The 27959-nt window shown below is 41.4% G+C and overlaps 1 protein-coding gene across 8 annotated transcripts in view; it reads right to left on the reverse strand.

The window, feature by feature from the left end:
* The window catches only part of SVOPL (SVOP like), a 93124-nt gene that overhangs the window by 38421 nt on the left and 26744 nt on the right, over positions 1 to 27959 (reverse strand). For 5 of the 8 annotated variants that reach the window (XR_008665672.1, XM_055335020.1, XM_055335017.1 and 2 more), the window contains 5 exons: positions 27415 to 27543; positions 11771 to 11844; positions 8911 to 9116; positions 8153 to 8264; positions 7335 to 7416 (listed from right to left, as the gene is read on the reverse strand). Coding sequence is in view for 6 of the 8 variants with exons in the window: in XM_055335020.1 (XP_055190995.1) it covers positions 7335 to 7416; positions 8153 to 8264; positions 8911 to 9116; positions 11771 to 11844; positions 27415 to 27543 (603 nt within the window). In the remaining 2 variants the exon portion in view is untranslated. The remainder of the gene's footprint in view (positions 1 to 7334; positions 7417 to 8152; positions 8265 to 8910; positions 9117 to 11770; positions 11845 to 27414; positions 27544 to 27959) is intronic. The other 3 variants (XR_008665673.1, XM_055335021.1, XM_055335022.1) reach the window with 3 other exon arrangements.

Raw genomic sequence — 27959 nt, forward strand, 5'->3', positions numbered from 1 at the left:
TAACATGCCTGATGGAGAACTTAATGCAATGATCATAAGGATACTCCCTGGGCTTGAGAAAAGAATAGAGGACTTCAGGGATGCCCTTACCACAGAGACAGAAGAGTTTTAAAAAGTCAGAAATGAGAAATGCAGTAACTGGTACTAGAAACAGACTGAATGCACTGAACAAGGCTAGAGAAGCAGAGGAATGAGTAAGTGATATAGAAGATAAAGTAGAAAATTATGAAGCCAAAAGAGAAAGAATTATGGAACACGAGAACAGACACACTTAGTGACTCCCTCAAACATAGTAACATTCCTATCACAGGAGTGCCAGAAGAAGAAGAGAAAAGGCAGTAAAAATTTGAGGAAATAGCTGAAAACTTCCCTAATTTGGTGAAGGAAACCAGCATCCAGATGCAGGAGGCATAGAGAATTCCCATCAAAATCAACACCAAGGCCAGCACCAAGATGTATTGTAGTTAAATTTGCAAAACTACAGCGGTAAAGAAAAAATCCTAAAAACAGCAACACAAAAGAAGTCCCTAACTTACAAGAGAAGGCCCATAAAGCTAGCTGCCCATCTCTCCACAGAAACTTGGCAAGCCGGAAGAGACTGCCATGATATATTCAAAGTGCTGAATGGGAAAAATCTGCAGCCAAGAATACTCTATCCAGCAAGGCTGTCATTCAAAATAGAAGAAAAGATAAAGCATTTCCCAGGCAAACAAAAACTAAAGGAGTTTGTGACCACTAAACCAGCCTTGCAAGAAATATTAAAAGGGGACTCTGAGTGGAGAGACCAAAAGTAATGAAGAAAAGAACAGAGAAAAACTCCAGAAACAACTACAAAACAAGTAACAAAATGGCACTAAATACATATCAAAAATTACTCAAAATATAAATGGACTAAATGTTCTAAAAGACAAGGTGTCAGAATGGATAAAAAATAAGACTCACCTATATGCTGCTCACAAGAGACTCATTTTAAACCTAAAGACACTTGCAGATTGACACTGAGGGGAAGGAGAAACATTTATTATGGACATGGATGTCAAAAGAAGGCTAGAGCAGCAATACTTATATTAGACAAACTAGGATTTTATTTTATTTATTTATTTTTATTTGCATTTATTCTATGCAGAATTTACTCCTGGGCCATAAGTTTTTGTTTCTTCAGTTTCTTCTGGGATATCTTTTTCTTCTGTGCAACCTCCTCTTCTGGTTTAGGAACAATCTGCTCTTCTTCAGTACGAATCATCTCGATGTGGCTATGTATGAGTTAATCCAGCTATGAGCCCTGTAAGTTCTATGTTGCATCTTGGGGGCTTTGCTCACCTGGATGTGCTCAATGACCAGAGAATCTACATCTAAACCCTTAAATTCAGCATTACTCTCTGCATTTTTAAGCATGTGTGGTAAAAATCCAGCACTCTTCTTGGGCCACTGACCTGTGTCCAGCCCCACTGTTTGGCCTGTGCACACCTACCAATTCCACCATTGTAGTGATGCACACACTGCTTCTGCAAAGTGACATCTTTCAGATACTTGGTGGCTTTTCGGATATGCATACCCTTGATGGCCTGGGCAGTTTCACGTGTGTTCTTAAAGTGAACACAAAGATTTGAACCTCTCAATTTGCATGATTTTGTAGGGTTTTCTGGGTCCAGTGAGAAGCGAACCATTTTCGGAGGTCACTTCAGGCCGCTTGGGGGAAGAGCCAAACTAGGATTTTATATATATTTTTTTAATTTTTATTTATTTATGATAGTCACACACGGGGGGGGGGGCAGAGACACAGGCAGAGGGAGAAGCAGGCTCCATGCACCGGGAGCCCGACGTGGGATTCGATCCCGGGTCTCCAGGATCACGCCCTGGGCCAAGGGCAGGCGCCAAACCACTGCGCCACCCAGGGATCCCTAAACTAGGATTTTAAACCAAAGACTGTAACAAGAGATGAAGGACATTCTATAATAAAGGGTCTATCCAACGAAAAGATCTAACATTTATAAATATTGATGCCCCCAAAGTCAGAGCACCCAAATATATAAAACAATAACAAACTAAGGAACTCATTGATGATAATACAGTCATAGCAGGAGAGTTTAACACCCCACTTATATCAATGGACAGATAATCTAATCAGACAATCAGTAAGGAGACAATGGCTTTGAATGACACACTGGACCAGATGGACTTAGATATATTGAGAACATTCCATTCTTAAGCAGAATACACATTCTTTTCAAGTGCACATGGGACATTCCCCAAGAATAGATCACCTACTAGGTCACAAATCAGGTCTCAACAAGATTAACATCATACCATGCATATTTTCTGGTCACAGTGCTAAGCAACTTAAAGTCAACCACAGAAAACATCTATAAAGACCACAAGTAGGGACGCCTGAGTGGCTCAGTGGTTTAGTGCCTCCCTTCGGCCCAGGGAATGATCCTAAAGTCCTGGGATCGAGTCCCACATTGGGCTCCCTGCATGGAGCCTGCTTCTCTCTCTGCCTATGTTTCTGCCTCTCTCTCTGTGTCTCTCATGAATAAATAAATAAAATCTTAAAAAAAAAAAAGACTCTCCTACCCTTAAAAAAAAAAAAGACCACAAGTATATGGAGGTTAAACAACATGCTAGTAAAATATGAATGGGTCCACCAGGAAATTGAAGAAATTTAAAAACATGGAGACAAAGGAAAATGAAAACACAATGGTCCAAAACCTTTGGGATGTGGCAAGAGCAGTCATTAGAGGGAAATTTATAGCAATACAGGTCTACCTCAAGAAGCAAGAAAAATCTCAAACAACTTCATATCTAAAGGAGCTAGAAAAAGAAAAATGAAGCCTAAAAGCAAGCAGAAGGAGAGAAATAATAAAGATTAGAGCAGAGAGAAATGATAAACTAAAAAAATAGAACAGATTGATGAAACCAACAGCTGGTTTCAATCAAAAATAAAATTAATAGGGATCCCTGGGTAGCGCAGCGGTTTGGCGCCTGCCTTTGGCCCAGGGCACGATCCTGGAGACCCGGGATCGAATCCCACGTCAGGCTCCCGGTGCATGGAGCCTGCTTCTCCCTCTGCCTGTGTCTCTGCCTCTCTCTCTCTCTCTGTATAACTATCGTAAATAAATAAAAAAAAATTAAAAAAATAAATAAAATTAATATACCTCTAGCCAGACTTATCAGAAAGAAAAGAGAAAGGACCCAAATAAATAAAATCACAAACCAGAGATGAGAAATAACAATGAATACACAGAAGTACAAAGTCCAAGAGAATAGTGTGAAAAACTATACACCAACAAATTGGACAACCTGAAAGAAATGGATAAATTCCTCAAAACAAAAACTACCAAAATGAAAACAGGAAAAAATAGAAAACTTGAACAGACCCATAATCAGCAAAGAAATTGAATCAGTAATCAAAAATCTCCCAACAAACCAAAATCCAGGGCCAGATGGTTTTACAGGTGAATTCTACCAATGTTTAAAGAAGAGTTAATACCCATTCTTCTCAAACTATTAAAAAAAAATAGAGACAGAAGGAAAACTTCCACATGCATTCCATGAGACCAGCATTATCCTGACAGCAAAATCAGATAAAGACTTCACCAAAAACACAACTATAGGCCAATATCCATGAACATAGATGTAAAAATTCTCAATAAAATACTAGCAAATGAAATCTAACAGTATATTAAAAGAATCATCCTGGGCAGCCTGTGTGGCTCAGCAGTTTAGTGCCGCCTTCGGCCCAGGGTATGATCCTAGAGACCCGGGATCGAGTCCCACGTCAGGCTCCCTGCATGGAGCCTGTTTCTCCCTCTGCCTGTGTCTTTACCTCTCTCTTTCTGTCTGCCTATCATGAATGAATAAATAAAATATTAGGAAAAAAAAAAAAGAATCATCCACCATGATCAAGTGGGATTTATTCCTGCCTTCAAGGGTGCACTATTTGCCAATCAATGAACAGGATACATACACAACATCAGTAAAAGGATAAGAACTATATGATCCTTTCAGAAGATGCAGAAAAAGCATTTGACAACATCCACTCATGGTAAAAACTCTCAACCAAGTAGGGTTAGAGGGAACATACCTCAACATAAAAAAGGCCATATACTTAACTTACTTACTAAATAAATAAATAAACAAATAAATAAAATAAACAAACAAATAAATAAATAAGAAACTAGAGCTAATATCATTCTCAATGGGGAAAATTGATAGTTTTTCCTCTAGAGTCAGGAACAAGACAGGAACGTCTACTCTCACTGCTGTTACTCAACATAGTACTGGAAATCCTAGCCTCAGCAATCAGACATCAAAAAGAAAGAAAAGGCATTCAAATCAGCAAGGAAGAAGTCAAACTTATACTATTTGCAGATGATAGGATACTCTTTATAGAAAACCCAAAAGACTTCCCCAAAACATTGCTAAAACTGATACACAAATTTAGTAAAGTGGCAGGACACAAAATCAATACACAGAAATCTGTTGTTTTTCTATACACCAATAATGAAGCAGCAGAAAGAAATATTAAGGAATCAACCCATTTGCAACTGCACCAAAAATCATTGGATACCTAGGAATACACCTAACTAAAAAGGTAAAAGACCTGTTCTCTGAAAACTACAAAACACAAAGAAATTGAAGATGACACAAAGAAACAGAAAAATATTCCATGCTCATGGATTGGAAGAACAAGTATTGTTAAAATACCTGTATTTTAATAATAAAAAGCAAAGCAATTTAATAAAATTGCTTTTATTTCTACACATTTAATAAAATCCCCATCAAAATACCACTGGTGTTTTTCACAGAGCTAGAACAAACAATCCTAAAATTTATATGGAACCACAAAAGACGGATTAGCTAAAGCAATCTTGAAAAAGTAAAGCTGGAGGCACCACAATTCTGGACTTCAAGCTATATTACAAAGCTGTAGTGATCAAGACAGCATGGTGCTGGCATTAAAAAAAAAAAAAAAGATCACTGGAACAGAATAGAATGCCCAGAAATAAACCCACAAATATATGATCAGTTATTAATCTTTGACAAAGCAGGAAAGAATAGCCAATGGAAAAGATCATCTCTTCAACAAATAGTGTTGGGAAAACTGGACAGCAACATGCAAAAGAATGAAACTGGACCACTCTTACACCACACACAAAAATAAAATCAAAATAGATTTTCATTTTAAATGTGAGATAGTAAAGCACTAAAATCCTGGAGAACACCGGCAGTCACTTCTTTGACATCAGCCATAGCAACTTCTTACTAGGTACGTACCCTGAAGCAAGGGACATAAAAGCAAAGATAAACTACTGGGACTTCATCAAAATAACAAGCTTCTGCCCAGTGAAGGAAACAACCAAACTAAAAAGCAACCTGTGAAAAAATAAAATAAAAAAATAAAAAGCAACCTGTGGAATAGGAGAAGATATTTGCAAATGACATACCTGATAAAGAGTTAGTATCTAAGATATATAAAGAACTTATCAAACTCAACATCCAAACCAAAACAATCCAGTTTAAAAGTGCACAGAGAAATAAATAAATATGCACAGAAAAATAGACATTTTCCCAAAGAAGACATACAGATGATTAACAGACACATGAAAAAATGCTCAACAATGCTCATCAGGGAAATGCAAATCAAAACCACAATGACATACCAGCTCATACCAGTCAGAATGGCTAAAATTAACAAGTCCAGAAACCACAGATGTTGGTGAGGATGCAGAGAAAGGGGAACCCTCTTACACTGTTAGTGGGAATGCAAACTGGTGCAGCCACTCTCAAACAGTATGGAGTTTCCTACAAAAGTTAAAGATAGAACCTACCTTATGATCCAGCAATTGCACTACTAGGTATTTACCCAAAGGACACAAAAATACTGATTTGAAGGGATACGTGCACACCAATGTTTATAAATAGCAATGTCTACAATAGTCAAATTATGAAAAGAGCCCAAATGTCCATTGACTGATAAATTGATGTGGTATATACACATAATGGAATATTACTCAGCTGTCAAGAAGAATGCAATGTTGATGTTTGCAACAACGTGGATGGAGATAGAGAATATTATGGGGATCCCTGGGTGGCGCAGCGGTTTGGTGCCTGCCTTTGGCCCAGGGCGCGATCCTGGAGACCCGGGATCGAATCCCACGTCGGGCTCCCGGGGCATGGGGCCTGCTTCTCCCTCTGCCTATGTCTCTGCCTCTCTCTCTCTCTGTGACTATCATAAATAAATAAAAATTTAAAAAAGAGAATATTATGCTAAGTGAAATCAGTCAGAGAAAGACAAATAGCATATGATTTCACTCCTCTGTGGAATTTAGGAAACAAAACAAATGAACATGGGGGTGGGGGAAAGAAAGACTAATGAAGAAACAGATTCTTAACTACAGAGAACACATTGATGGTTACTAGAAGGGGGGGGTGCTTGTTATAATGAACGCCAAGTGTTTTTGTTTTTTTTTAAGATTTTATTCATTTATTCATGAGAGACACAGAGAGAGAGAGAGAAAGAGAGAGAGAGAGAGAGAGGCAGAGACACAGGCAGAGGGAGAAGCAGGCTCCATGCAGGGAGCCTGAGGTGGGACTCAATCCCAGGACTCCGGGATCACGCCCTGGGCCAAAGGCAGACGCTCAACCGCTGAGCCACCCAGGGATCCCAATGCCAAGTGTTATGAGGAAGTGCTGAATCACTATATTGTACACCTAAAACTAATATTAGATGGTATGTTAACTAAGTGGACTTTAAATAAAAGCTTAGGGGGAAAAAAAAGAGGAGTGCAGCTTTAGCAGTCTCTGAGGTGCCATTTTCTCTAGCTCAATGAAGGACAAAAACAATTAAAATACTGTTATGTTTTCTGTTCAGATATTGTTTATTTCTAGGAACACTAGCTCTCTAAGATGAACGTTTAGGAGGTAATGCTCCAGTTCCTTCAGGTAGAAGGAACTTGCAGACGGCAGATGTATTAACTCAATCAATTCATAAAGACTATCGTTCAAATTTAGGCTATTATATTCAAATTTAAGCTACACGAGGTAAATAACAGATGGAGGGAACATAGCATGAGGCCAGGACAACAAGTTGTTTTTTCACCTACATGTTGTGTCATGAGAAAGGCAGAGCTTTCATTTCCTTTCAGGCAGTGTCTTTCACTAGACTTCTACGGAGCAGAGGAAACTATCGAATAAATCTCCTGGTATCATTTTCTTGGGGTTATTTTTAGAAAATCATCCAATGTCAGCAGAAGCGAGGGATGCGTTGTGAATAGACAGCCAGCCTAAGTAGCTCACCTTGTGTGCTTTGGAGAAACCAACCCACAACTGACCTCAGCAGTATAAATGTAGATGGTATTGAAGTTGGCCGCCACCAAAGCCCTCAGCATGAAGAGGAAGCCAATCAGGCCAGCGCTAGGGAACAAGATGCCAGAGGAGTTAGGAAAGGCAGCATGGAGGTCTTTCTACAGCCTTGACACGTACTTCCACTACCTAGCTCTGTGTTACAGACGCCCACAGATAACCAGAGCCTGAGGAGATGCTGCTTCTCATCTCTCTGGATTTCCTCCCTAAAGTAAATGCTGGACCCCAACCTTCAACCCAGCTCCCTGTCTGTCCTTCCCACTCCCCCAAAGTGTGCCGTTCCAGCTTGCCTCCCCTAGATTAGCACAACTTCTACTACCACTCTCCAAAGGGGTACGGTTTGCAGGATGATCCATATGATCATGGAGGACATTCTAGGATTGCAGAGTAAGAGTGAAATGAATTTTGACACCACAGGTGTGTAACCTATTTCTCTGAACTATTCTAATGGTGGTCCAGCTAGTTTGGTAGACAGCTGGAGTCCTGACGTTCCATGAAGCTTTGCATAAAGATCCTAAATATCCTGGTGGGTGGGATAAGTGCATGGGTGCAAACACACTCACACCTGTACCCTGGGATGGGGAGGCAGGGCCCAGTCGGTGGAAGAGGGAAGAAGGAGTGATGGGTACCAGGAACGACCATTCCAGTTAAACCAGCAGCCCATTCACTACTCTCCTGGTGAAAAGGACTTGCCTCAATGCCCACTGAACACTAACAGGTCAGGAAACCACAACTCAAATCCACTGCACAAAACTAGATTGTTTTGCAGCAACCAGAGAGAAAATACCTCGATGTGCAAATGTTGAGGAGAAGGAAGAACAAAGCTGTGCAGCCCATGGTGATAGAAAGGCTCAGCCGTCTTCCCAGGAAATTAATGCCCAGGATATTGACAGGATTCACTAGAAAACAAATGACAATGACAATTTCTGAAACCTTGGAAAGCAAATGGCATTTACCAACATTGGCAAGGATTCCTCATTGTCACGTCAGAAAAAGGCAAGTTCATCCTCATGTGTGTTCCAGCCAAAAGCCAGTCACATGGTCATCAACGTCAGGACTCCTTCAGTGTGCTTTCTCCTGTAGGTCCAAGAAGGACAAGCACTGGTGTGTAGGTAAAGGGTATTTTACACCCAAGATGCTTATTATAGCACATAGGTCTACTGTGAATTGCAAACGGGCTAGATCTATCTTTGAAATGGTCTAAGCTGTTTTCCATCAAATTCAAAGTGCCGCTGATTTTTAAGTACTATTATTTCATGTCTACCAAAATGCAAACAGTGCTGTGAATGGAGACCTAACAAGCCATGGTAGGACACACCCCAATTGCAGAGACGCCAGAAAGGGGCGGGGGAGCATCTTAGAACTGATACAACATAGTAATTCCAAGCTCTACTCCTCCAGGCTTCCCACATCCATCTGCATTGGTGACACATGAGCAAGGTGTGCAGACTTGTTCAGCTCCACCAGGCAGGAGCCACATCTATGACAGGTCCCACTTCTCACCCCCAAACAGGCAGGGACCCAAAACACTGAGGAGATATTTACGAGCAATTTCGCCAATGGTGCTGATGATCATGGTCCTGTAGTCGGAGGGAGCAAACATGTGGCAGTGGCAGGGGCTCTGGCTCTCCTCCGTGTCCATCACGGTCACCACCACCTCGGCCTTGGACCGCGAGCCACACACCAGGTCCCGCTCCAGCAGCTCGGCGCTGGCCAGGATGACCCCGTAGTAGGCGAAGGAGATTCCCAGCCTGGAAGGGACAGAGTCGCTCATTACTTCACTCAGCCAGCCTGAAGAAGGGGCAGTGGCCACAGAGGGACAGGTCGGGGGCGGGGCGGGGGGCAAGAGGGAGGGAGGGTGCCAGAGGCTGGGCTCACCTACCCTGGAGAGCCTGAGGGTGGCCTGCAGGGGAACCTGGATGGGAAAGGAATTTGCAAGCACAGCCTGGGGCCAGGTCCCGGGGAACCCACAGCCAGTGAAGGAGTTTGAAGCTTGGACTCACTTTTTTTTTTTTTAATGAACTAGTTTTTATTTTACTTTTTTATTATTTTTTATTATTTTTTAAGATTTTATTTATTTAATCATGAAAGAGAGAGAGAGAGAGAGGCAGAGACACAGGCAGAGGAAGAAGCAGGCTCCATGCAGGGAGCCTGACGTGGGACTCGATCCCAGGTCTCCAGGATCACGACCTGGGCTGAAGGCGGCGCTAAACCACTGAGCCACCGGGGCTGCCCTACTTTTTTATTTTTAAAGATTTTATTTGAGAAAGAGAGAGAAAGCAAAGCCAGCTGTGAAAGACATAGAGGGACAACCAGGGGAAATTGCCCATGTTCTGGGTATCAGCTGATATTCAGTGAGATGATTATTAAACTTGTCCCTTGATTGTAGGATTGGGATCATCTAAGAAAATGTCCTCATGGCACCTGGGTGGCTCTGTGGTTGAGCATCTGCCTTTGGTTCAGGTCATGATTCTGGGGTCCTGGGATCAAGTCCCGCATCGGGCTCCCTGTAGGAAGCCTGCTTCTCCCTCTGCCTACGTTTCTGCCTTTCTTTCTTTCTCTCTCTCTCTCTCTCTCTCTCTCTCTCTTTGTGTCTCTCATGAATAAAATAAAATCAAAAAAAGAAAAAGAAAGAAAAGTGTCCTCAAATAGTTGAGACTCTTAATGAAGTATCTGGAGATGAAATGTCACAAAGCCTGGGCTTGCCTGAAAGTCTGTCAGCACAGGAAAACACAGCCATAGCAAACATGAGTGACTATCAGTGACTGTCAGATATGGGTGATGGGTCAATCAGAGGTCATCATGATATCCTCTACTTTTGTGTGCATTTGAAAATTTTCATAACAAATATCAGAAAAAAACCCAATAATTACAATACTCCCCTTGTTATTAAAGTAGCTTTAGTTCAATTTCCAAATATTAAGAGTATTTTAAAAATTAAAGTCTTAAGAGGTGACATACCAGCTATTAATGAGTATCTCTGAGAAAGGCAGATAAACACTTTCCTGAACTGAAACACTATAGATTAGTTTTGCCTGCTTTCTATCTTTATGTAAACGGATGTTCATAATACGGATCTGTGTGTCTGGCTTCCTTTGTTCACTATGAGGTTTATAAGACTCAGCCATGTTGGATGCAGATAACTAGTTTTCTCATTCTCATTATTGTATAATCCATTTTATGAACGTAACACCATGTATCTACTATACAACAGTATAATGGACATGTGGGTGGTTTCGAGCTTGGGGCTGTTACAAATAAAATAACGCTATGGACATTCATGCAAATGTATTCTGGTAAACCTATGTATGCATTTCTGTTGAATGGAACCTATGAATGGAATTACCAGCCATAGGCTAAGCATATTTTCAACTGTGATAAATACCCCTAAGGACTTTTCTCAGGTGTTTTTTGTTTGTTTGTTTGTTTTGTTTTTTTATGATAGTCACACAGAGAGAGAGGGAGAGAGGCAGAGACATAGGCAGAGGGAGAAGCAGGCTCCATGCACTGGGAGCCTGATGTGGGATTCGATCCCGGGTCTCCAGGATCGTGCCCTGGGCCAAAGGCAGGCGCCAAACTGCTGCGCCACCCAGGGTTTTAATTTGAACTCTAATCAGTGTGTGAGAGTTCCAGTTACTTTACATTCTTCCTAACAGCTGGTATAGTGAATCTATTTTAGCCGTCCCAGGGGAATTGTAATGGTGTCTTACTGGTTTTAATTTGCATTTCCCTGGTGACCTTAAGGTTGAGCATGTTTTCATGTATTTATTTGATACAATTTTTGATCAAATGCCAGTTCAAGTGTCTTGCCTATTTCTCTACTGGTTTGTATGTCCTTTTCTTGTTGGAAAAAATTACATATATAATTTTACACATATTTATAGTCTTATGTAGATAAAAATTTATTAGATATATATTTTTGACATTTCTTCTCTCAGTTGGTGGCCTTATCTTTCAGATTCTTTCTGATATCTCACAGCACAGAGTTCCTAATTTAATGTAATAGCACTTTTTGTATCGTGTTTAGAAAATCTTTGTCTACTCAAGATCATGGCTTCAGAGAAGTGAAGCACAAAGAAAACCACCAGAGTCTATTCTATTGAATTTGATTATTGGTGACTTCAAAGGATCACTTTTTGTCATGTGGTGAGGATAAAGGCCAGACTACAAAAGGTTAGAAAGTGAGCTTATATGAAAAATAAAAAACTAGTCAGAGACAATTTCCTTTTCTTTAAAAAAAAAATAAAATAAAAGTTTTATTTATTGGCTGGTTGGTCGTGGTAGCAGAAAGAGAAGACATGGCTGGAGTCGCCTTGGCGTTTTTCTCCCCACTGGCACAGACTGGATTTGCTTAAGTCAGTTTTGTGTTTATTGAAAAGTCATTTTGAAATAATTTTGTTCTTACCATATGACCCAGATCTGTAACGTGGTCCGTAAATATTTAGCATCCAACAGGTCTGCAAATCTTCCTCTTTTTTCCTGGGGTCATGAAAAGAGACAGACAGATTAGATTTAATGACCTATGGATTGGCAGGGGTTTCTCTAGTATTTTAGAGAACAGAAAATAAGAACAGAGTGGAAATGTAATGGGTGAGAGAGCCACTCAGCTCCCATGAGTGCACCTCACTCCGCCCACAGATCATCCCTTCTACACATACATCTCAGCCAGCCAGTCTTTGCATGCTGGTTATTATCGTTGGCAAAGACCAGCCCATTGAGTTGATGATTCCAATTCTTTCTCTGTTCCTCTTCTCACCAGTGCTGGTGAGCAGTGGGGTAGAGCACAGAAAAGAGGAGGATACAAGAAAAGCGTGGGAGATTCTTTTAAACTTCATGTTAAAATAGAAAACCTAGTATTGAAAAAGAGCCTGAGAATTGTGTAAGAAAAAAAAAATAGCATACATTTGGAAAGAGGACAGGATATTCGATTTCTTTTTGTGCCCTTAGAATAATTAGCAAAAGCTTTTATCCATTGTCAGTGCTTATTACATTTTAGGGGTAAAAATAAATAAAGATGGGTTATATATGACTAAGCAGAGGCAGATTTTTATTTAAAGCTAGGAAGGCCTTCAGGGGGGTGCTTAGGTGAAAACTATTCTTTTCTCACAAACAGACCTGAAATTACAGACCCCCTCTAAATAGACCCAGAGTATAATCCTAGATGTCTTGGATTTTGTTGTCACAAAAAGTGCCAGTTTGAAGGAACTTTCTCCGGGACTTTTTTTTTAAAGTACTCTATACCCAACATGGGGTTTGAAATTACAACTCTAGATCAAGAGTCGCACTCTCCACCGAATGAGCCAGCCAGGTGCTCTGCTGACTTTTAGGCTCAGCTCCTAGAGGTCATTATGGGCAGAGAATAGCAATTGACAGATCCCTTTCATCGGCTTTACATATTGGGCTTTAGCTAGTCTTCACTGGAAACATTTCTGAACTAGTCCTGGCCTCCCATTTTCCAATCCAGAATATGTGACCCAGAGAGGGTAAGTGACTTAACCAGGGTCACACAGCTGTTTGCAGGCACAGCCAGCTAGTCCGGTGTCAGGTCTCCCAAACACTAGTCCTGAGTCTTGCCCATCTATCTCTCTGACATGCCCTTCTTGAGTTTGGATGTGACTATGGTCCCATCACTGCCCCAAGTATAACTGAAGATTCAGAACACTGAGTCTGCAGTGAATCACAATGAATCATTAAATTATATTCAAAGAAATTATTTGACTACAATCCAAATTAGTGGACTCAATCACTCCTCTCTGGTGTGGCCCTTCCTTAGCCAGTCCCCAGAGCTTCTCATCTCTGTGTCTGAGCAGTGAAGCTCTACACATACCATCTTGTTCAGCCTCCTTAGCCTGGCATTCAGATGGTAGCCAGTGTGACCAAATCCACTGCACATTCCTGTTTCTGGTCTTGGCTCACACCACTCCTCCTTCCTCCCCTGAGGCTGCGTCTCCTTTCAGTGTTCAGTTTATATGCCCCAATTGTCCCCTCAAGGGGCTAAACGGCCCTGGCTCATGCTTACCTCTTTGCTCTGATCCTACACACTATTGTCCATGCCACTCACCTGGTTCTAACATCTGGCTGTTAGTGATTCTTTGCTGTGTGAGCCTCACCTCACTAAGCAGATTGTAAGACTCTTGAAGGCAGGATCAGTGGCTCGTAGCTCTGTATCCACAGGCCTCACATAAAAGACAACCGTGGAGAAGGACAAGACCATCTGATGGGCACGTGGATGGAAGCTGCAAGCTGAAGGCAAGAGGAGGAAAGCAGGAGGAAGAGGAAGGAGGGGGGAAAGGAGAAGGCTGTAAGAGGGAGGGTGCAGGATGGGGAGTGTGGAGAGAAGATGGAAACTAGATGAGGGTGGAGGAGGGAGCGTGGTTGTTGTGGGAATTGAGCCTCCCCAGTTGAGTATAGTAACAATAATTTATAATATATTTGAAAGTTGTTAAGAGAATCGCTCTTAAATGTTCTCACCATGAGAAAAAGAAATGGCAAATATGTGGTATGATGGAGGTGTTCACTACTCTATGGCAGCTATCATTTTGCAATATATAAGAGTGTGTCAAATCAATTCACTGTACACTTTAAACTTACACAATGTTGTATGTCCATCACATCTCAATAAAGCTGAAGAGGAAAAAACAAAACAACAGGCCCTCCCACAGGCATGGCAGCCCTGGGAAGAACCTGCAGCTTCTCTCTGCAGTGTTGGTGCCTCAGCTTTGAGTCATTCCCCACCTCCCTCTCTGGTGATGTCTTTTGCTCTGTTTTATGTCCAGCCTCCTTGTGTGCTGTCAATCCTCCGCTAAGCAAAATCTGCACTTAGCCATGGATCTAAGGATGCAAAGGCCAATCAATAAAGATCGTGGAAGACCATAAAGGCCAAGGTGAGGTTTCCCTATAGTCAGGGACTGAGAAGGACAGGGCAGGGGAGGCACTGAAGGTTCCTGAACAGAAGGGGTAATATTGGTGTTGGAAGAATACTTGTCTGACAGTGTTGTGCTGGATGGAATCACAGGGCATGGAGCAGTGAGGTGGCTGTGTGAAAGAGGTTGGAGGGGGCACCTGGGTGGCTCAGTTGATTAAGAGTCTGACTCTTGGTTTCAGCTCAGGTCTTAATACTCCCGTCATGGGATTGAGCCCTGCATCAGGCTCCAGGCTTGGCATGGAGTCCACTTCAGATTCTCTCTCCTGCGCGCGCGCACTCTCTCTCTCTCAAATAAATAAATCTTAAAGAGAGAGAGAGAGGGATTGGATGTAAAAGCCACTGTTGTAAAAGCACCAATGGGATTGGCAGTCAATCAGGCTCGGTGGTGCAGAGGTTTGCAATGAGTCAAAGGGAATGCCACACAGTGAGATGAGTATCAATGAACACCTGTTTCAGGCTGCAGTGTGAAGGAAGCCAGGCACAATACTGTGTAATTCCCCTTATATGAAATAGAGAATAAGCAAACTCATAGAAACAGAAAGTAAAAGTTACCAGGGATTGGGGGTGGGTAGGCATGAGGAGTTACTGCCACACAGAGGGTCTGTTCAGGATGAAGGCAAAATTCTGAATGTATTTGATACCACTGAATTGTACACTTCAAAATGATGACACAAACGAATGGAAAGCTATTCCATGCTCACAGATTAGGAGAACAAATATTGTTACAACGTCTAAATTACCCAAAGCAACCTACAAATTTAATATAAGCCCTACCAAATATCAACAGCATTTTTCATGGAGCTAGACAAATAATCCTAAAATATGTATGGAACCATAAAAGACCTTGAATAGTCAAATTGATCTTGAAAAAGAAGAAGAAAGCCAGAGGCATCACAATCCCAGATTTCAAGATATACTGCAAAGCTGCAGTAGTCAATACAGTATGATACTGGCACAAAAATAAACACATAGATCAATAGAACAGAATTAAGAGCCCAGAAATAAACTCCCAATTACATAGTCAATTAATCTTTGACAAAGGAAGCAAGAATATGCAATGGGAAAAAGTCTCTTCAACAAGTGGTGTTGAACAAATGAACAGCTACATGCACTAGACCACTTTCTTACACCACATATAAAAATCAGTTCAAAAAAAAAATCAGTTCAAAATATGTTAAAGACCTAAATGTGAGATAGGAAACCATAGAAATCCTAGAAAAGACCACAGGCAATATTTCTCTGACATCAGTCATAGCAACATTTTTTTCTAGATATGTCTTCTAAGGCAAGGGAAACAAAAGCAAAAATAAACTATTCAGATTACATCAAAATAAAAACCTTCTACACAGTGGAGGAAACAATTGACAAAATTAAAAGACAACCGACTCGGGCAGCCCCGGTGGCGCAGCGGTTTAGCGCCGCCTGCAGCCCAGGGCGTGATCCTGGAGACCCTGGATCGAGTCCCACGTCGGGCTCTCTGCATGGAGCCTGCTTCTCCCTCTGCCTGTGTCTCTGCCTCTCCCTCTCCCTCTCTCTCTCTCTCTCTGTGTCTCTATGAATAAATAAATAAAATCTTAAAAAAAAAGACAACCGACTGAATTAAAGAATTAAAGAAGATATTTGCAAATGACATATTCAATGAGAAGTTAGTATCCAAAATACAGAAAGCACTTATACAACTCAATACCAAAAAACCCAAATAATCCAATTTAAAAATGGGCAGAAGACATGGACAGACATTTCTACAAAGATGATATCCAGATGGCCAACAGACACATGAAAAGATGTTCCACATCATTCATCATGGGGGAATGCAAATCAAAACCACAATGAGCTACATCATCACACCTGTCAGAATGACTGAAATCAAAAACACAAAAAACAAGTGTTGGCAAGGATGTGGAGAAAGAGGAACCTTCCTGTATTGGTGGTGGGAATGTAAACTGATGCAGCCGCTGTGGAAAACAGTATGGAAGGCCCTCAAAAAATTAAAAATGTAATTACCATATAATCCAGCACTTGTACTACTAGGTATTTACCAAGAATATGAAAACACTAATTTGAAAAGATATATGCACCCCTGTGTTTATTGCAGCATTATTTATGAAACCCAAATTATGGAAGCAACCCAAGTGCCGACCCATAGATGAATGGATAAAGAAGAGGTGGTGTAAATATATGGTGGAATATGACTCAGCCATAAAAGAGTGAAACCCTGCCATTTGCAATGACATGGATAGAACTAGAGGGTATAATGCTAAGTGAAATGTCAGTCAGAGAAAGACGAATACCATTCCTCACTCAAATGTGGCATTTAAGAAATAAAACCAAGAAACAAAGAAAAAAAAAGAGACAAAAAAACCAGACTCTTAACTATAGAGAACAAACTGATGGTTGGGGGCGGGGAGGCAAGGATGGGTGAAATAGATGAAGGAAATTAAGAGTACATGATGAGAAATGAATAATGTTGTTCAGTAATTGATGAATCAATATATTGTATACCTGAAAGTAATATAACACTATACACTAATTATACTAGAATTAAAATTTTTAAAAATCCTTGCATGAAAAAAAAATTACTGTTGACCCTTGACTAACATGGATTTAAACTGTGCAGATCCACTTAAATGTGGATTTGTCTTTCTTTTTATAAATATAGTACTGTATTTTCTTTACAATTTTCTTAATAGTTTCTTTTCTCCAGCTTCCTTTAAGAATACATATAATACATATTACATACAAAATATATGTTTTGGGTTTAAGAGAGAGATAGTGGTAGGGGTAAGGAGAGGGAAAGAGAGAATCTTTTTTTTTTTTTAATTTTTATTTATTTATGATAGTCAGAGAGAGAGAGAGAGAGAGAGAGAGAGGCAGAGACATAGGCAGAGGGAGAAGCAGGCTCCATACACCGGGAGCCTGACGTGGGATTCGATCCCGGGTCTCCAGGATCGTGCCCTGGGCCAAAGGCAGGCGCTAAACCGCTGCGCCACCCAGGGATCCCCGAGAATCTTTTTTTTATATGTAAAAGATTTTATTTATTTATTCATGAGAGACACATACACACACACACACAGAGAGAGAGAGAGAGGCAGAGACACAGACAGAGGGAGAAGCAGACTCCACACAGGGACCCTGACGTGGGACTCGATCCAGGGACTCCAGGATCACGCCCTGGGCCGAAGGCAGGTGCTAAACCACCGTGCCACCCAGGGATCCCCAGAAAGAGAGAATCTTAAGCTGGTTCCACACCCAGCATGGAGCTCTATCTCATGATCCTGTGGATCATGATGTGAGCTTAAATCAAGAGTCAATTGCTTAACTGACTGAACCACCCAGGTGCCTTTCATAAAGGAAAATATGTTAACTAACTGTTTATGTTATCAATAAGGCCTCTGGTCAATAGGAGGCTATTAGTAAAGTTTTTGAGGAGTCAAGAATTACTCATGGATTTTCAACGGTATGGAGGGGTCAGCATCCCTAATCCCTGAGCTGTTCAAGAGTATTCACTTTAGAATCTTGGATTCCTCACTTTTCTTTTCTGAGATCAGTTTCTTAATCTGACAAATGAAAGTAATAATATTGGCCTACTTCGTAGGAATTTTCTCTATCAAATAAAAAATACATTAAAAAAAGAGAACAAAAATAGAAATAAAAAACATAGAAGAAGAACTCTCCCCTCAGGAAATTCAGTCTTCTGCTAAGAGTTTTTTGGGTGGTTTTGAAATGTTGCTCAGGAATATAAAAAGACTTGAATAGTGGGAATATATACTTTTATCAAGTAAGATTGTTTCATATTATAAAGGTATTGATTCTCTTTATGTATTAACTAGTATTTCAACACCATCCCAATTAAACTCCTAGATTTTGGGGGGAGGGTGTATTAGAAGATCTCAATAAAGTGACTTCAAAGTTGTTCTAGAAAAATAGTACTGAGAAAATAAAACTTGGAAAATTCTGCAAAAGAATTAAATAAGGGGGACTTACCCTACCAGATATGAAAAATACTGTAAAGTGTCATACCGGACCACATTTAACCTGCATCCTTTTCCCAACATGAAGTGCCCTCTTTATTTTATAATAAATCCCCATATATACGTGAATCTACAAATCTATCATTAGAACACAATAGAATAGAGAATTCAAAAATAGATTCAAATATATAAAGGATGGATTATTCAATAAAAATGTGTGCAAAGGGTTAGCCATTTAGATATGATAAAGCTAGACCTGTACTAGGTTTCTTATATTCAAGTAAATCCAGATAGATCCAACATTTTAAAAGTATGAAACCAAATTAACCCAATAGAAAGGAGGATACAAGAATGTAGTTGTAAAAGGTAAGTTTAAAACCACTAAAAATGATGCTTAGAAAATGTCCAATTTAGGAAAACTTATGAACAACGTGAAACAAAAACATAAGACAAAAATAGTTTGGAAGATGAGATGGGGGCAGATCAGAATTAACATCTTCAAGGTCCTTGTATTTTTGGTTAGACAGAAAATAAAGATATAAAATAACATAGATATTATAGGTGCACATTTTCAATATTAAAGGGCTACCTCTATAATAAAAAAATAGTGCGCATAAATTCCTAGCCAGTAGAAGGAAGTATGAGGGGAAAAAAGCAAACTGAATCACTCTAATAAAATATAGGAAAGGAGAATAGGAAAGACATGGTTAAGAGGAAATATAAAATAAAATGGCAGAAGTTAAGCTCAAATATGTGAGTAATCACAATAGTATAAACGGATCAAATTCATGACTAAAAGACACAGAATACCAGATTGAGTGAAAAAAAAAAAAAAAAGAGAGAGAGACCAGCTATATATTTACAAGATACACTACTAAGCAAAGCAACATATAGAAAAGCTTAAATCATTTTGAAGGTCTGGATAAAAGATACATCAGGAAAAATGCTAAGCTGAACAGTTTCAATATATTAATATGAGAGAAGATAAAATTAAGGCCCAAACCAGTATAAAATGACATCATAATAAGATTAATCCACAAAACAGAGTTAAACATATGTGAGGAAGCAACAGGATATCCTTAAGATATATGCAGTAAACTGTCAGGACTATAAGGAAAAAGGAACAAAGCCATCATCTTATCGAAAAACTGTCAGCTCAGCAAGGCAAAATCTGGGACAAGTGTCAGATATGGCACAATTAACAATATGCATATATACTCAGTGAGAACACACGCTCTTTTTAACATCAATGAAAATTCACTATGTAGAGAACAGAAAATTTTCCAAAATTCCAAATAATTGATAACATCCTCTGACCAAAATTCAATTAAATTAGAAAGAAAGAATTTTTTTAAAAAAGAGTGTTAACAGATAACTCACTGCTTAAAAAGAAACTCAGAAGAGTTACAAAATAGAAATACAAATAAAATTATCCTGTAACAAAACGTCCTAAATGAAGCTAAATACTTCATTAAAAAATCAAAAAGACTGACCATAAATGAGCTAAGTAGTGAACTCAAGAAGCTAGAGAAACATAAAAAGCTAAAGGAGAAAACAAAGAGTAGAAATTAATGAGACCACACACAAAAAAATCAATAAAGAGGACAACAACAACAAAAACCCTTGTTCTTTGAAGTTAATACACCAGCCCCTAGTAAGAGGAGTAAGAAAAAGAGAAGGCACAAATAAACAGCTTTAAAATGAGAGAGGGGGTCATGCAAATTTATGAGGTAAATTTTTGAAACTCCTAAGAGAACACTGGGAACAATTTGGTACCAATAAATTTGAAAACCTAGATGGGCAGGACAATTTCCTAAAATATATACATTATCAAAACTGACTCAAGCAAAAGGCTTAAACAAAAGGAGACTCTAACCACTATATAAATTGAATCATAGCTTGAGAAACTCCTCTGTGTACCACCCCATCGTTATCCCCCACCGCTCCTCTCGAAATAAAGATTAGGCATGAACTACCCTAGAGGCAGTTTTCACCCAGCATTCCATAACCATATTCCAGCCAGAACCAAAGGCTAATTCCTATCCTACATACGGCGTTCCTGAGGTGGCAGGACAGACGAGGAAGGTGCCACTGGTGCCTGTGATTGACCCGCCTACAGGTGGATGGTCAGGGCTGGTGTGAGGAACGACTTCAGGTTGACCTTAAGAGTCCTGGAACCAGGGATCCCTGCGTGGCGCAGCGGTTTGGCGCCTGGCTTGGGCCCAGGGCGCGATCCTGGAGACCCGGGATCGAGTCCCACATCGGGCTCCCGGTACATGGAGCCTGCTTCTCCCCCTGCCTATGTCTCTGCCTCTCTCTGTGTGTGACTATTATAAATAAATAAATTTTTAAAATTAAAAAAAAAAAAGAGTCCTGGAAGCAGGGGCACCTGGGTGGCTCAGTGATCGAGCGTCTGCCTTTGGTCCAGGGTGTGATCCCAGGTCCTGAGATTGAGTCCCACATCAGGCCCCCTGCAGGAAGCCTGTTTCTCCCTCTGCCTGTGTCTCTGCCCCTCTCTCTCTCTGTCTCTCATGAATAAATAAATAAATTTTTTTTAAAAAAGAGAGACCTGGAAGAGGAGGGGCAGGATGGCAGAAGAGTAGGGTCCCCACATCACCTGTCCCCACCAAATTACCTAGATAACCTTCAAATCATCCTGAAACTCTACGAATGCGGCCTGAGATTTAAAGAGAGACCAGCTGGAACGCTACAGTGAGAAGAGTTCGCGCTTCTATCAAGGCAAGGAAGACGGGGAAAAAGAAATAAAGAAACAAAAGGCCTCCGAGGGGGCGGGGCCCCGCGAGGAGCCGGGCTAAGGCCGGGGCGAGAGTCCCCAGGACAGGATAGCCCCGTCCCGGAGAAGCATTTGCTGCACCAACCTTCCGGGCGGAAAGGGGCCCGCAGGGAGTTAGAGCAGGACCCAGGAGGGCGGGGATGCCCTCGGGCTCCCGGGGACACTAACAGACACCTGCGCCCCGGGGGAGTGCGCCGAGCTCCCTAAGGGCTGCAGCGCGCACGGCGGGGCCCGGAGCAGCTCGGAGGGGCTCGGGCTGCGGCTCCGCGGAGGGGGCTGCGGGGCGGGAGCGCGAATCCAACAGCGCAGGCCCCGGAGCACAGGGCGCCGGGACACAGCCCAGGATCCGGCCTCCCCCGGGACAGGCAGAGGCCGGGAGAGCCCAGGACAGCGAGGACGCTCCTGCCCCAGCTGAGCAGATCAGCGGCCCCGCCCCGGAGCCTCCAGGCCCTGCAGACCGAGAGCTCCGGAGTTACTGCAGGGGCTGACTCCAGGGATCCAGGGCTGGCCCCGCCACTGGGGTTGTTCCTCCTGGGGCCTCACGGGGTAAACAACCCCCACTGAGCCCTGCAGCAGGCAGGGGCAGAGCAGCTCCCCCAAGTGCTAACACCTGAAAATCAGCACAACAGGCCCCTCCCCCAGAAGACCAGCTGGACGGACCAGTTCCAGGGGAAGTCAAGGGACTTAAACTCTACAGAATCAGAAGATACTCCCCCATGTTTGTTTTTTTTTTCTTTTCTTTTTGATTTCTGATTGCTTCCCCCACCCCCCCTTTTTTTCACCTTTCTTTCTTTTTCTTTCTCTTTTTCTTCTCTTTTTTTCCTTTTTTTTCTTCTTTTTCTTTTTCTCTTTTCTTTCCTTCTCTCTCTTTCTCTCCTTTTCCCAATACAACTTGTTTTTGGCCACTCTGCACTGAGCAAAATGACTAGAAGGAAAACCTCACCTCAAAAGAAAGAATCAGAAACAGTCCTCTCTCCCACAGAGTTACAAAATCTGGATTACAATTCAATGTCAGAAAGCCAATTCAGAAGCACTATTATACAGCTACTGGTGGCTCTAGAAAAAAGCATTAAGGACTCACGAGACTTCATGACTGCAGAATTTAGATCCAATCAGGCAGAAATTAAAAATCAATTGAATGAGATGCAATCCAAACTAGAAGTCCTAACGACGAGGGTTAACGAGGTGGAAGAACGAGTGAGTGACATAGAAGACAAGTTAATGGCAAAGAGGGAAACTGAGGAAAAAAGAGACAGACAATTAAAAGACCATGAAGACAGATTAAGGGAAATAAATGACAGCCTAAGGAAGAAAAACCTACATTTAATTGGGGTTCCCGAGGGCGCCGAAAGGGCCAGAGGGCCAGAATATGTATTTGAACAAATCCTAGCTGAAAACTTTCCCAATCTGGGAAGGGAAACAGGCATTCAGATCCAGGAAATAGAGAGATCCCCCCCTAAAATCAATAAAAACCGTTCAACACCTCGACATTTAATAGTGAAGCTTGCAAATTCCAAAGATAAAGAGAAGATCCTTAAAGCAGCAAGAGACAAGAAGTCCCTGACTTCCATGGGGAGGAATATTAGGGTAACAGCAGACCTCTCCACAGAGAAGGGGCAGGCCAGAAAGGGCTGGCAGGATATATTCAGGGTCCTAAAGGAGAAGAACATGCAACCAAGAATACTTTATGCAGCAAGGCTCTCGTTCAAAATGGAAGGGGAGATACAGAGCTTCCAAGACAGGCAGGAACTGAAAGAATATGTGACCTCCAAACCAGCTCTGCAAGAAATTTTAAGGGGGACTCTTAAAATTCCCCTTTAAGAAGAAGTTCAGTGGAACAATCCACAAAAACAAGGACTAAATAGATATCATGGTGACACTAAACTCATATCTGTCAATAGTAACTCTGAACGTGAACAGGCTCAATGACCCCATCAAAAGGTTCAGGGTTTCAGACTGGATAAAAAAGCAGGACCCATCTATTCGCTGTCTACAAGAGACTCATTTTAGACAGAAGGACACCTACAACCTGAAAATAAAAGGTTGGAGAACCATTTACCATTTAAATGGTCCTCAAAAGAAAGCAGGGGTAGCCATCCTTATATCAGATAAACTAAAATTTACCCCGAAGACAGTAGTGAGAGACGAAGAGGGACACTATATCATACTTACAGGATCTATCCAGCAAGAGGACTTAACAATCCTCAATATATATGCCCCAAATGTGGGAGCTGCAAAATACTTAAACGAATTATTAACCAAAGTGAGGAAATACTTAGATAATAATACACTTATACTTTGTGACTTCAATCTAGCTCTTTCTACCCTCGATAGGTCTTCTAAGCACAACATCTCCAAAGAAACGAGAGCTTTAAATGATACACTGGACCAGATAGATTTCACAGATATCTACAGAACTTTACATCCAAACTCAACTGAATACACATTCTTCTCAAGTGCACATGGAACTTTCTCCACATACTGGGTCACAAATTGGGTCTGAACCGATACCAAAAGATTGGGATCGTCCCCTGCATATTCTCAGACCATAACGCCTTGAAATTAGAACTCAATCACAAGAAGAAGTTTGGAAGGACCTCAAACACGTGGAGGTTAAGGACCATCTGCTAAAAGATAAAAGGGTCAACCAGGAAATTAAGGAAGAATTAAAAAGATTCATGGAAACTAATGAGAATGAAGATACAACCGTTCAAAATCTTTGGGATGCAGCAAAAGCAGTCCTGAGGGGGAAATACATCGCAATACAAGCATGCATTCAAAAACTGGAAAGAACTCAAATACAAAAGCTAACCTTACACATAAAGGAGCTAGAGAAAAAACAGCAAATGGACCCGATGCCCAGCAGAAGAAGATAGTTAATTAAAATTCGAGCAGAACTCAACGAAATTGAGACCAGAAGAACTGTGGAACAGATCAATAGAACCAGGAGTTGGTTCTTTGAAAGAATTAATAAGATAGATAAACCATTAGCCAACCTTACTAAAAAGAAGAGAGAGAAGACTCAAATTAATAAAATCATGAATGAGAAAGGAGAGATCACTACCAACACCAAGGAAATACAAACGATTTTAAAAACATATTATGAACAGCTCTACGCCAATAAATTAGGCAATCTAGAAGAAATGGACGCATTCCTGGAAAGCCACAAACTACCAAAACTGGACCAGGAAGAAATAGAAAACCTGAACAGGTCAATAACCAGGGAGGAAATTGAAGCAGTCACCAAAAACCTCCCAAGACACAAGAGTCCAGGGCCAGATGGCTTCCCAGGGGAATTCTATCAAACATTTAAAGAAGAAATCATACCTATTCTACTAAAGCTGTTTGGAAAGATACAAAGAGATGGAATACTTCCAAATTCATTCTATGAGGCCAGCATCACCTTAATTCCAAAACCAGACAAAGACCCCACCAAAAAGGAGAATTACAGACCAATATCCCTGATGAACATGGATGCAAAAATTCTCAACAAGATACTAGCCAATAGGATCCAATAGTACATTAAGAAAATTATTCACCATGACCAAGTAGGATTTATCCCCGGGACACAAGGCTGGTTCAACACTCGTAAAACAATCAATGTGATTCATCATATCAGCAAGAGAAAAACCAAGAACCATATGATCCTCTCGTTAGATGCAGAGAAAGCATTTGACAAAATACAGCATCCATTCCTGATCAAAACTCTTCACAGTGTAGGGATAGAGAGAACTTTCCTCGACATCTTAAAAGCCATCTACGAAAAGCCCACAGCAAATATCATTCTCAATGGGGAAGCACTGGGAGCCTTTCCCCTAAGATCAGGAACAAGACAGGGATGTCCACTCTCACCACTGCTATTCAACATAGTATTGGAAGTCCTAGCCTCAGCAATAAGACAACAAAAAGACATTAAAGGCATTCAAATTGGCAAAGAAGAAGTCAAACTCTCCCTCTTCGCTGATGACATGATACTCTACATAGAAAACCCAAAAGCCTCCACCCCAAGATTGCTAGAACTCATACAGCAATTTGGTAGCGTGGCAGGATACAAAATCAATGCCCAGAAATCAATGGCATTTCTATACACTAACAATGAGACTGAAGAAAGAGAAATTAAGGAGTCAATCCCATTTCCAATTGCACCTAAAATCATAAGATACCTAGGAATAAACCTAACCAAAGAGGTAAAGGATCTATACCCTAAAAACTATAGAACACTTCTGAAAGAAATTGAGGAAGACACAAAGAGATGGAAAAATATTCCATGCTCGTGGATTGGCAGAATTAATATTGTGAAAATGTCAATGTTACCCAGGACAATTTACACGTTTAATGCAATCCCTATCAAAATACCATGGACTTTCTTCAGAGAGTTAGAACAAATTATTTTAAGATTTGTGTGGAATCAGAAAAGACCCCGAATAGCCAGGGGAATTTTAAAAAAGAAAACCATATCTGGGGGCATCACAATGCCAGATTTCAGGTTGTACTACAAAGCTGTGGTCATCAAGACAGTGTGGTCCTGGCACAAAAACAGACACATAGATCAATGGAACAGAATAGAGAACCCAGAAGTGGACCCTGAACTTTATGGTCAACTAATATTCGATAAAGGAGGAAAGACTATCCACTGGAAGAAAGACAATCTCTTCAATAAATGGTGCTGGGAAAATTGAACAGCCACATGCAGAAGAATGAAACTAGACCACTCTCTTGCACCATACACAAAGATAAACTCAAAATGGATGAAAGATCTAAATGTGAGACAAGATTCCATCAAAATCCTAGAGGAGAACACAGGCAACACCCTTTTTGAACTTGGCCACAGTAACTTCTTGCAAGATACATCCACGAAAGCAAAAGAAACAAAAGCAAAAATGAACTATTGGGACTTCATCAAGATAAGAAGCTTTTGCACAGCAAAGGATACAGTCAACAAAACTAAAAGACAACCTACAGAATGGGAGAAGATATTTGCAAATAACATATCAGATAAAGGGCTAGTTTCCAAAATCTATAAAGAACTTATTAAACTCAACAGCAAAGAAACAATCCAACCATGAAATGGGCAAAGGACATGAAGAGAAATCTCACAGAGGAAGACATAGACATGGCCAACATGCACATGAGAAAATGCTCTGCATCACTTGCCATCAGGGAAATACAAATCAAAACCACAATGAGATACCACCTCACACCAGTGAGAATGGGGAAAATTAACAAGGCAGGAAACAACAAATGTTGGAGAGGATGCGGAGAAAGGAGAACCCTCTTGCACTCTTGGTGGGAATGTGAACTGGTGCAGCCACTCTGGAAAACTGTGTGGAGGCTCCTCAAAGAGTTAAAAATAGACCTGCCCTACGACCCAGCAATTGCACTGTTAGGGATTTACCCCAAAGATTCAAATGCAATGAAACGCCGGGACACCTGCACCCCGATGTTTCTAGCAGCCATGTCCACAATAGCCAAACTGTGGAAGGAGCCTCGGTGCCCATCGAAAGATGAATGGATAAAGAAGATGTGGTTTGTGTATACAATGGAATATTCCTCAGCCATTAGAAAGGACAAATACCCACCATTTGCTTCAACGTGGATGGAACTGGAGGGTATTATGCTGAGTGAAGTAAGTCAATCGGAGAAGGACAAACAGTGTATGTTCTCATTCATTTGGGGAATATGAATATTAGTGAAAGGGAATATAAGGGAAGGGAGAAGAAATGTGTGGGAAATATCAGAAAGGGAGACAGAACATAAAGACTCCTAACTCTGGGAAACGAACTAGGGGTGGTGGAAGGGGAGGAGGGCGGGGGGTGGGGGTGAGTGGGTGACGGGCACTGAGGGGGACACTTGACGGGATGAGCACTGGGTGTTATTCTGTATGTTGGTAAATTGAACACCAATAAAAATTAATTTATTAAAAAAATAAAAAAATTAAATTAAATTAAATTAAAAAAAGAGAGACCTGGAACCATTAGAATGTAAATGCCAAATTTTAAGAAATTATTTAATGAGGTCTGATAAGTTTGATATCACTTATCATTTATATCATTTATAAGGTCAGTACAAGAAAACAAAATGATAAAACAACCTCTCACCTATAAACAAAGGTGCCAAGTCACATGACTACCTTTGAACGGTAGATGCCATTATTGCCATTTCATGGATGAGGAAGGTGAAGGTAGGTGGCTTGCTGACTAGGGCCGCCTGGCTCTTGTGGTGCTGGGTTTCGTCTCAGTCTACTCTGCTCTCTTTCCTCGTCCCTCCAGGGTGGGGCTAGAGGGCAAAGGTGTCCCCCTGCCCTGCCAGGACGAGGGGACTTCTGGTCAGGGGAGAAGGCCTCCCACCTGGGAACTCACCAGGATGGGCTCCACCAGTGTCCCCTCTGGCATGACCGAGCGGTTCATCTTGGCGATGCGCTGCAGTGTGGCCAGGGCAGCCTGAGTGTTCCCAGTGGAGACATTGAAGCGAGCAGACTCAGGGATAAACTGGGCACAGAAGGAAAGAGCGTGAGGGTTCAAGGGCTGTGACCCCAGGGGTTCCACTACTACTGTGATGTGTGTCACACGGCCCAGTCTCCCAAGATGAGGAGCAGCAAGCAGAAAGCCCCAACACAGCAGGCATCCCCTGCATTCCGAGTTGATCTGGAACAAACAGGGTCATGTGCTCCTTTTGATAGTCCCATCTTGAGGCCAGGGGGCCGATACTGAGGTTTCAGTAGGTCAGCCCGACCTTGTGGTCAACACAAGGAAAGTTCTACATCCACGTGGTAAAGAGCTGCCCCAGGGCCCCTCTATTGCTCTGTCACCCCAGCCTCTCCCCAGGGATGCTGCCATCTTCCCCAGATGACAGCCCACAGCAGGACTACAGCGCCCATGAGGAAGAATCATTCCTGACAATCCAG

This window comes from Nyctereutes procyonoides, unplaced genomic scaffold (genome assembly GCF_905146905.1).
Source record: "Nyctereutes procyonoides isolate TBG_1078 unplaced genomic scaffold, NYPRO_anot_genome, whole genome shotgun sequence".
Taxonomy (NCBI): domain Eukaryota; kingdom Metazoa; phylum Chordata; class Mammalia; order Carnivora; family Canidae; genus Nyctereutes; species Nyctereutes procyonoides.